Raw genomic sequence first — 10880 nt, 5'->3', positions numbered from 1 at the left:
GGCAAGGAGATACCAAATTCTTCAGCATCTTGATACTTGCGTGGGGTTTGGTGGCAAATATTGACTGAGCCCAAATATTTTTAAAATCTCTTTTAAAACTTATTTTCCAGTATTATTTTGTTTTGGAAATGGAGAAAAATATTTTTCTGAAAAAATGATCGCAAGGTTTAAAATATAAACATATCTACTTAACTACGAGAACAACCTTTTTTATCGACTTAAACAGGTTTAAGGCTCGAATTTCTGTTTAAACAAACAGAAATTCTGCAAATGAAAGAGAAGCAAACAAGTCATGGTGAGGAAACATAAACTGAAACCCCAATATAAAAAGAATTCTGCCTGTGAAGGATTCCACCGCCACTTGAAGCCAATAAACACAAGACACAGAATCCATAATGTGGTAAACTAAGTCTATCTAACAGTTTCTCACAAATGAGAGAGAAATTGACTACATTTACTTCAGGACTCCCAGTTCCCTTAATCTGACAGAACATTTCTTGCACCTCCAACATTTGCAATTTATTACAGAATTTGTATGTCAGTTCTGACTGATACATGCTCCAACAAGTACATCCAGCTTGATGGTCCTGAACATTGGACAACCCTCTTCACTACAACTTCCTTGACTTCCAATGAACAAGACAGATCAAAACAAAAGGGAGTGTTTATCCTGTACAATCTATCCCCTAAGCTTTAGCTTTTGTTTGCCAGGAATTACAACATAGAGCATCAAAATAAAGCTCCTCGGAAGAATATAAAATTAAAAAGGACATCCCAGTCACCATCTCCCATGTATATTTTCCATCATGATACAAATTTATGCATATGACTTTAGGTTTAATGAGATTAGAGTGGTTGATAATCTTTTAAAGGAAAATATTAAACAGATAAAGATGAACCCTTGTAAAACCAGACTCACAATAAAGGTGAATCTCTGCCACTCCCAAGCTCCAAAGCACATTAGTACCATTTCAGTATCCAAATAAGCGTTGTGCTTGATATACACAGAATGGTCATCCAGTTGCAGTATCTTTAATTCTTTCCTCGCTCAACTCCTCACTGATTCAGAGTTTATGTGGCCACTATTCCCTGGATGTGCACTCAGCCCAGTGCTGGTATTGCGTTGCTGCCCAAAATGTCTTAAGAGCTCCATCTGGCGTTCATTCGTATGAGGAAGGCAAGCTCGTAAAAGCTCAACAGGCATTTCTTGTTTTGTAGCTGCACGCACCTCCAAATCAATGCCTTCTGTACTAGGTGGTGTCTTTGCATAGACTGAATGCAGTATGGTGTCATATTTAATCAGGCAGTACTTCGTAAGAAGATCAAAAAATTCATCAAATGATGCCTGCCAAAGAGCAAAATTGGGCATAGCACAGTTGGCAGAAGCTTGAGGTCCGTGTAATAGTTTACTAGCTCTTTCAAGAAGACATTTCAAAATAACTGTGGCCCCATCCCCAGCAGGACTACCAAGAGGCCGAAAAGGTGGCTGCTCTGAAGAACAAACTACTGCAACCAGGCAAGCACTCAATGCATGAAGATCCATGCCATTTACACATGCAGAAACTGTCTTTGTGAGATTTGTAGTCGTGTCAGCTGCATCCGTATCCAAGGGAATGCCACCAAACAAAAATCTCAAATGACGGAAAATAGCCATGCAGACAACACGGGTGAGTTCATTGCCAGGGAATAGGAGCTGAAGAAACTTGCAGATAAGCTTTTGACCCTTGGGAAGAGATACTAACCGCAGGAACACAATGTCATCCTTCGAGGCCAGTCCAACAGATTGGCCAGTTTGGCCAAGTGGGTCAACAAGCTGGAGTGATGCTGCCAAGCCTTCAAGCAAGTTCTGCCGCCTACGCCTGAGCTGAGCCCCACCATCCTGGGACTGATTACACTGCAGGAAACGATCAATATCATCTACATCAAGAAGAAGAGATAAGCTATCTTCAATAGTGATTCTAGCTGCAAGCATAGGTTCCTGTTCCAAAGGCCTCTCAGAGATTTGTTCAGAGTTTCCATCACCAGAATTAGGAGAATCAACTTCAAGAAGGGGACGAGGTTTCCGTATGGGTGGGAGAGGAATCTTCCCAAGAGCATCAAAATGGAGATGAGAATGCTGGTCTGCACTGTTACGAGATCGAGAAGGGAGCTCCTTCATGTGAGATGGGCAGAAATTCTGTTTAATTCTTGACCCAGTAGATTTCTTAGCAAGAGAAGCTTGGTGGTAGTAATCATCTATATATGGGTCAGTGCTATGAGTGGCAGCATGCTGCATTTTCAGTATACTCTCTATTTCATCAGCTGTCATATGCTTGGATCGGAATTGCACCCAGCCACTATCACTTTTCTGACTATTAGTGTCAGACCCTTGCGAAAAGCGCCGGTTTCTTTGAGAGGATGACTTATGTTTTTGATCCCTGATATGCAATGATGAAGGATGGGAATTAAAGAGTTGAGACTGCATTGCTGCAAAATGTGCCAGTGATGGTTGAAGTGAAGAGTGCAGTCTCTGCTGTTGCAATTGCTGCTGTGGTGACATCAAATGGGCAGACATTAGGCCATTTTGATGCGATAGTTGTTGTTGCAATATACTCTCTAAGAGCCTAGACTGATCTACATGTAATAGACCAGCATGATTAAGCCAATGCTTTTGTGGCCTATTATTAAAAGAAAGGCCAGGAGACATGATCTGGGGCAGATTTCCACCATAATGTAACCCGTGCTGTAAACCAGCCAGATGAAGATTAGAGTTGGACAAAGGAGAGAGGTTTGGAGCAGACAAGTGCGACTGCAGTCCACCAGAAAGAGAAGCAACATTGAGGTGGTGTGGTGAAGCACCAGGTGGGGGGAAAGATGTGAAATTTGATTTGGGTACAGGAATTGGTTCACTTGAGAAGTGAGGCTGCTGCAGCGGCTGCAGGGGATAAGAGGAAGTTCTGTATAATGGCTTTGATTCTGAGAAACGAGCAGAAGAAGGTTGGGGCTGTGATGACCATCTCTTGCTGTCCTGATCATTTTCTGCACAAAACATTTGTTGATCTAACCAGCCAGCAAACTCTCCATCTTGTGCCCAATCAGTAGCAGATGAACCTGAAAAGAAAATTAGTATTAGATGCTATGGCAGGAGGCATACTTAGACACCCCTATAGGAGTACTGCTGACCTAAAAATATGTTACTCTGCAAACTGTTAATTGTGGTATGCTAAGTTGGAAGGTGGAAATAATCATGTAAATTTTGGTTCACAAAACAGAAAACACAACAGAATCATTTGCACGTGTCACCAGCAAGTGATGTGAAGTATGCATGCATGCAAAATATTTTATTACTTCTTTTATTTCAAAAACTGGGAGACAAACAACAACCTGACACATCAGAAATTGATTGTACTGGATGTACCGGAAATTCATGAGAACTAAATCAATCTCAAAATGGTTAACGAAGAAAAAAACCATTTTAGCCAAGAAGCCACTCTCCCTCTTACTGAAGAAAAGGCCTTCTGACCTGCATGCAAAGAAAAGGACTTCTGCTAAAACTATTTAACCAATCATCAGGCTTGTGGAAAAAACTAAACAAAATCATAAAAAAGTTTATGAAATGCTTTGTGAAGTACATGTAATGGAGAAGAAAACACAAGGATAAAACATCCAATTCAACTTTCAAGCTGAAAACAAAAAAGAATGAAGGCATTTCCATTCAATATTCTTCTTGGCTAAAAAATACACTGACAACAATTATATGAGAATTAAATCCCAACCATTGCATGGTCATATCAGGACTCAGAAAGCAAATTTACAGAATATCAAGTCTAGGAAATTTCTTGATTTGGTGCAACAAGATAATGTAAACAATATTTACAATTAATTGAACTCACTTTCCCTTGAAAACGATCCAGATCCTCTGTCACCAATAACTCCTGGATTTCTTGGTCCGGTTACAACTCTGTTCAACTATGCATTTGGACAACAAATTCACAAGTCAATAAAAAAAAACCATTAGAAAGAATCCCTTGATCTTGGATTGGAAAAGATATCTGAATCAAGAAGACTAGAAATAATAGTAGCAGAAGCATATAGAAATAAAATAATCCTAACAAAAGAATGTGATATAATGACAGAAAAAACAAGTCCTGTCTTCCTAGTTTGGGCCCAACCTGCTTGAGGGAAGCATTTGATTATTATTGCTTATCTCAAACTTCTTCCTTGGGCCAACTAATGCTTATGGTGGCAGTTTCAGGTATAGAGATCAAAACTCATCTAACAGAAAATGTATGTTCAGTTCATCCTCTCTCAGACGCATTTAAGATCCTTCCTTGTTTAGACCTCCTCAATGCATACACACACTGCTAACTTGCAAACCTCATTTCACAAAAGCATTTTGAGTTACTTGTCCAAACCAAGAGTTGATAGACAGAAAGCTAGGTGTCATTCAAAGGCAAAGAAAACGAGGGGTACTTAAAATGAAATAAAAGGTGTAATGTTTGTGCTTAACATCGAATAGGGGCAATATGTCTAATAAGATCAACACAGAGCAGGGTGGAAAGATTTGCTTTCGATCAAGGTTGGAAAGGGGTAGAGAGCAGATCTTGTGTGTATTGGTTGTACTGAAAATCACTGGGTGGAAAGATTTGCTTGTGATCAAGGTTGGAAAGGTAGAAGATTACTTTTGACACATTTACAAAGTTTGTGGTGACCTGGATGAACCAGAATTCAAGAATATTCAAAGACCCAGTCAAGTATAGGGTAGAAAGATTGGTTTTCTTGGCCTTCTCTAGTCTCTCTGGAACATTGCTTCTGCAGAATTTGAAAAAATGTCTTCAGCTGGCTTTCGGTGACACTAAAATACCTTCTTTTTATTGATTTTATTTATATTTATTGTATTCTTCTATGGAGATGACTATTCTCCATCATGAAAAATTTTCTTCTCTCATTCTCCTAAATTCTTAAATTTTTATCAACAATTTGAGAAGAAAATAATACAAAATAATATGTTCACAGATCAAGGGAACAACCGACGACATAGCAGGGGATCATACAACCAACAAATAATGCAAAATATGTTCACAGATCAAGGGAACAATCGACGCCATAGAAGGGGATCAAATGTCCCTTCCACTTTTTCTCTTCCTCAAACTTATAACATAGCATCTTTCCCTTTTACTCAGGCAAAACCATGGGGGCCCAGTAAAACACTTCGTTTTGATACTTTTAAATTGAGATGCATCATAAAACCAATTAACCCTATGGAGCCCAATAATATGCAGTTTTTTTAAGCTCTTAACAAACATGTTTACAAGCTAACTTTTGTGATTCTGATATCCAAGTAACAATTAACCTTGTAGCAAATGTGTAATGACTAAACTTATCGTCTTAATAAACAGAACACATTGGAATTAAATGAACATGTAGAACTCATCAAATAGGATGTTATACACATTAAATTATTGTATAAGTTAAAGTAAAAGAATCTAACCTTTGCAAAAGTACTTGCCAGGTCATCAATTTCAGATAAAGATCCTAAACTTACACCCTGAAATCAAAAGAGAACAAAAAAAGAACAGGAAAAAAAATCAGTCATTATAACAGCAATCCAAAGTTTCAATAGTGCAGCATCTTAATTATGACTCAGCTACATGATTTCATGGTTTGATTCTGGTAGACTCCTTTTTCATAATGGTTGATCAGGAATCTCTCTTTTCTCATTAACTAGAAGTTAAATAAATATTAGATTTTGATAAGAGCAAACAACAATGCACAATAGCTGGCTACAACAGAACAGAGAAGTATAAGACCAAAAAATAACTCTTTCTTTCTCAATAACTCTTCAGATAAGAGTTAAACAAATAAAGAATGGACACTGAAATAATAAAAACACAGGAAAGAACAAAAGTAGCTGACCCCAAACAGCTACACTTAAGGCTTCGTCAAATTAAGCACAGAATAGACCATTCTCCTCTGCAAGAGTACAAGGTCTACAGGCTCCTTTTTCTAAGATGACTACATGAAGAACATATAAATTTTATTTATGAAATAAGTGATTTTTTTTTATTTACACAAGTCACATATATAAATTTTATTTATGAAATGAGTGATTTTTTTTTATTTACACAAGTCACATATAAATTTTATTTCATCCACAAAATAGAAAGAACCTAGAAACTTCATTTGATACACACCTAACGATCATTTATAAAACCACCATTAAAAACTAAAACTATATATCAGCACCTCATATGTTTCCAAAGGAATAATTACCACTCAAAATCAAACTATATATCAGCAACCTCTTATGTTTTCAAAAGAATAATTACTACTCAAAAATCAAAACATATAAATGTATAACTACCCTCCTATGTTTACAAATGCCATAATTAGCTCAGTATTAATCTTTTAATCTATTTTTAACTTAGATTGATTAACTTAAAACTTCTGGTTTAGTAATGAATGCGCAGTGAGGACAATCATCTCAAGTTTCCAAGCTACAAAGTAATTAATCTAAGTAATAAGACCTTAATTGATGTCTGCATCCAAAACAATACACATTGTACATATAATCAAACAGATAATACAGATTAAACAATAAGCTAATTAGGTTATATCCAGCAGTCACGAATTAAAAAAAAGTTTTCAGTAAAAGAGTAAGGATGAGAATAAGAGTCAAATGAATTACAGGAGCCACAAAAAAGAAAACTATTCTTACTTCATCTCTATCAAACAAACGATACTCGTCATCGGCAGGTCCAAGCACAAGATTGTCACCTTCATCTTCTAAACCACCCAACTCCACTTCTTCCACAGCATGTTGACCAAAAAATTCGTACCGTGAAGCATCAAAGAGTGCACCTGAAAGACAGTTTGAACAAAAAAATTATAAGAAGTTTTAACAGAAGTGCATGCTTGAGCACACACATGTCCACATAAGGCGGTAGGAAAACTGAGTTATCTGAATTCATATTCAAGGATAGAACACCAAATTGCACCCTAAACAGAGGAGTAAAAGCCAAGGACTAACAAGTACAATAACATGCATCAAAAGAAGCCCCAATGCACATCCAATAAAACCCAGTAGTTCCCAATTTAAACTCTACTTAAAAACTAGCTCGGATTGACAGCAATTGTGCTGCAAGATAGGATTTTCGTTCTTTCTTTTTTTGTGGTTTTTAAACATTGACCCGATATGATGTGAGAGCCTGAAGGAGTTCAAGACAGTTCACAACAGAAGCTGGGTATGTTTTCAGCCACAGCATACATGAACATGATTGCAGCACAGCCATTCTATCAAAAGACAGGGTACCTGACTATCACATTACCAATCCAACCTAAAATCCCAAGATTAAACAGAAAAGAAAAGCAACAGAACATTAAAATTCAAAGCTCAAAATTCATTGAAACAACAAAAGAAGAGAACTTTTGATTAAACAGAAAAAACCACAAATTTCACAAACACTAAATTTAAGCATATTCCCAAATCTAAAGAATTTATCCCCAAGCTGGGTATGTTTTCAGCCATAGCATACATGAACATGATCACATCACAGACATTCTATCGAAAGACAAGGTACCTGACTATCACATTACCAATCCAACCTAAAATCATGAACTCCAAAATAATATTCACACAATTCAGAACCAACCTTATTCCAGTTTTGCAACTTTAATCACAAAAGACCATATCTTGCTTTGCATTACAAGATTAAACGCAAAAGAAAAGCAACAAAACATTAAAATTCGAAGCACAATATTCATTGAAACAACAAAAGAAGGGAGCTTTGGATTAAAAAAATAACGAACATCACAAACACAAAACCGAAAAATCAGCCCTAAACTAAATTTAAGCACATTCCCATATCTAAAGAATTTATCCCAACCAGTAAATACAAAAAGCAATCTTTCTTGAATCCCAAGATTTTAGCTTCAATAAAACTCCCTTTAAAGTCCAAAAGCTCTCTTCTTTTTTATTCCATTTCATCTCTCAACATCCACAACAAAAACCCTTAAATCAATTCCCAAAAAGAATCAATCTTTCATCAAATACATAAAATCATACACAAGAAAATCAAAACCAAACAATTAGAGAGGGGGGGAGGTAAGAACCCGAAGAAGAATCAGTGAATTCTTTGAAATCCTTGCCATCAGATCGCTCCATATTTACAAAAACCTGCAAACAATCATAAAAAGAAGAAAGAAGGAAAGAAAATCCTAGATTCCGAAAAGAGAACAACGTCGTTTCTCGTTTTCAACTGGTAAAGAGAGGAAAAAAAAAACCCTAAAAGAAGTGAGTGATTTATGACTCACTCATGCAAAGAAGAGGAAGAGCGTTTAAGGGAATGGCATGGAGGGGTAAATAAAGAGAAAGCTAGGGTTTACTTTGAGAGAAAGAAACCCCTCTTTCGCAGACAGAGAGAATGAGAAGGATTATTTTTCATCGTCGAAGGAGAAAAGAAATGACTCTTTTTCCTGCCTTGTGGAGTATACATACATGTGCACTTCGAGAGATATACGGTTAGGTTTGAGAGAGATTATTATTATTAGTTGCAAGTTGGTTTTGCTTTTTTCCAACTTTTTTCCATAGTTACCAGACGCGGTTTGAGCATTGTTTAAAAACTTGGACTCATCTGGCGGATCATCCGGGTTCTCTGCCAGTTTGGTCGAAGAAATATTAAAAGAAAAGAGAAAAGGAATTTTATCCATTCGGTTAAAAACTTTGCAAGGCTGGGCCGTCAATTCATTGATTTAAAAAAAATCAAAATAATATGTTTTGATTCTTTTATTTTAAATAAACTTGGTATTGATTTTTTCAGTGGTGAGTCTTAACCCAAATCAATATTAAATCAAGTTTTAAAATTATAAGATTGTGTACCGACCCGTAAAAAGATATATGAATTATTATGTTATTTGATTAGTTTCTATCAATTACTTTTTATTAAAAAAATTCATCAAAATAATGTGTTTTGATTTTTTTCTAAAACAAATTTGGGGTCAATTCTTTTGGTTTGTAATCCAAACCTTATCTGGATTAATTTTAGATTGAATTTTAAAATTATAGAATTGAAGACCGACTCATAAAAAATATATGAATTATTATGTTATTTGATTAATTTCCGTTAATTATTTTTTATTAAACAACATTATTTTATTTTATTTTATTTTTTATAGTTGACCTAATGAGTCAATGTTTTTTCTATTCACGTTAAAATTATGAGATCTACTACTTAGTCGAAGAGTTTGGATAAAAGCAGATACATTATAGTCACTAATTACGAGATCTACTACTTTGTCGAAGAGTTTGGATATAGTTTTTTTTTTCAACATAAAAATAATAAATATTTAGGCTTTTTCAATATATTTTTTTACACCAAAAAAATCCTAATTATAAATTAAAAAGTTAATGCATATATTTAATTAAATCAATCAAAAATTATCTAAGAAAAAAAAATATAATTTGAAAATTAAAAGATAAATGTGAATCAAAATATTGATATCATAACACAAGTCATGGACTTGGTTGTGATTAATAATTTTATTTTTATAATTAATTTTTTATTTAATTAAATGATAATAAAAATAAACACGCATATGAAAGCGAATGAATAAAGTTTAAGTGAAAAATATTATTCAAGATTGCACAAAAAAAAACGTTTACTACTACCAGAAAAAAAAAATTTGTATCATCTTATGTGAGAACCAAGTAAAAGCTAAACAATATTTAACCAAAACATAAATTGAAAATTAAAAAATAAATGTGAATCTAGATAACTAGTCTCGAAATACAAGTCATGGACCCGGTTGTATCAAATAACTTTGTCTCTTGGAGTCAAATTTTTATTTAATAAAACAATAATAATAATAAAAGCAACACATTAAAATAATTAAATAAAATTAAAGTACATAAAAAAAATTAAGCAGGGCTACATAGAAATAACACCTACTAATATAAATAAAAAAAATATTGTAATTTTATTTGTAAACTAAATAAAAATTAAAAAATATTTTATTAAAAAATCATAAAGTTCTTTTTTCTTGATTTATTTTAAATAATCTCAGTTTAAATCAAATACATGGTAGGTTAGACATCACACACACACACACACACAAAATTAATCTTTATAATTAATTTATATTTTTAAAAAAATCAAAGCTAAGAGGGGAATTAGACGCCTAGTCCTAGTTCGCTATAATGTCTAGCGTATAAACAAATAAGACCACACATGAGAGCTTGCAAGGCCAAGCTCGCATGCCTAACTTTTTCATATATATATATATTCTAAAGAGATAGTTATTATGTTGTCCGTTTTTATTTTTATTTTGAAAAAAAATAGGTAAACGATTTGTCATACATCTTATTGGTTGGGTTTTTATTTGACCTAAAAATTCATTTATCAACTTATTTCACCTAAAAATACTTAACAAACATTCTTAAACATCAAAATAAAATTATCAACCCGAAAACACAAAGTCAAATGGTATTTTTTTTTTATCTTTTAATCTTGATCTATTATTTCAGGCAATATGAATGTTCAAAAACACATCAATAGAATCCATTTTCAAATGAAATTCATTGACACCAAGATTAGTTTTGTTATCATCAAAATGTGATCAATCAATAACTTTCTTTTTCTTTGACAATAATCCAACAACTTTCTCTATCATTTCTCACGGTTATGGATTGAAAAATAAACATAATAGACTTTTAAACCATAACTAAAATTTCAAAAATTATAGGGATTGAAAATGAAGAAAGAGAAAAATAGGTGGACATAAAAGTACTTTTTCACATGAATTTAAGATTATCCATGTGAATTCTCCTTGTTTTACACTTTGATCATTTTTTATTGAAATATTTATTTTCTTAACATATTTTTAGAAATTGATCGTTAATTTGG

At 34.0% G+C, this 10880-nt stretch overlaps 1 protein-coding gene across 2 annotated transcripts; it reads right to left on the bottom strand.

Annotated features, from left to right (window-relative positions):
- Positions 1 to 324: 324 nt before the first annotated feature.
- On the bottom strand, positions 325 to 8546 carry LOC133689252 (protein PAT1 homolog 1-like). Of its 2 annotated transcripts, XM_062109052.1 has the most exons (5): positions 8092 to 8546; positions 6698 to 6840; positions 5471 to 5527; positions 3873 to 3948; positions 325 to 3090 (listed from the first exon to the last, which is right to left on the bottom strand). In XM_062109052.1, the coding sequence occupies exons 1-5, from the start codon at positions 8141 to 8143 to the stop codon at positions 1049 to 1051; spliced, it is 2370 nt and encodes a 789-aa protein (XP_061965036.1). In that variant the 5' UTR covers positions 8144 to 8546; the 3' UTR covers positions 325 to 1048. The 2 variants fall into 2 exon arrangements, with proteins under 2 accessions (XP_061965036.1, XP_061965037.1); XM_062109053.1 differs by lacking the exons at positions 6698 to 6840; positions 8092 to 8546 and adding an exon at positions 3364 to 3502.
- Positions 8547 to 10880: the final 2334 nt, after the last annotated feature.

This window comes from Populus nigra, chromosome 3 (assembly GCF_951802175.1).
Source record: "Populus nigra chromosome 3, ddPopNigr1.1, whole genome shotgun sequence".
NCBI classification, from domain to species: domain Eukaryota; kingdom Viridiplantae; phylum Streptophyta; class Magnoliopsida; order Malpighiales; family Salicaceae; genus Populus; species Populus nigra.
The sequence above is the reverse complement of the archived record's forward strand: the minus strand, read 5'-3'. Positions and strand labels throughout refer to the sequence as shown.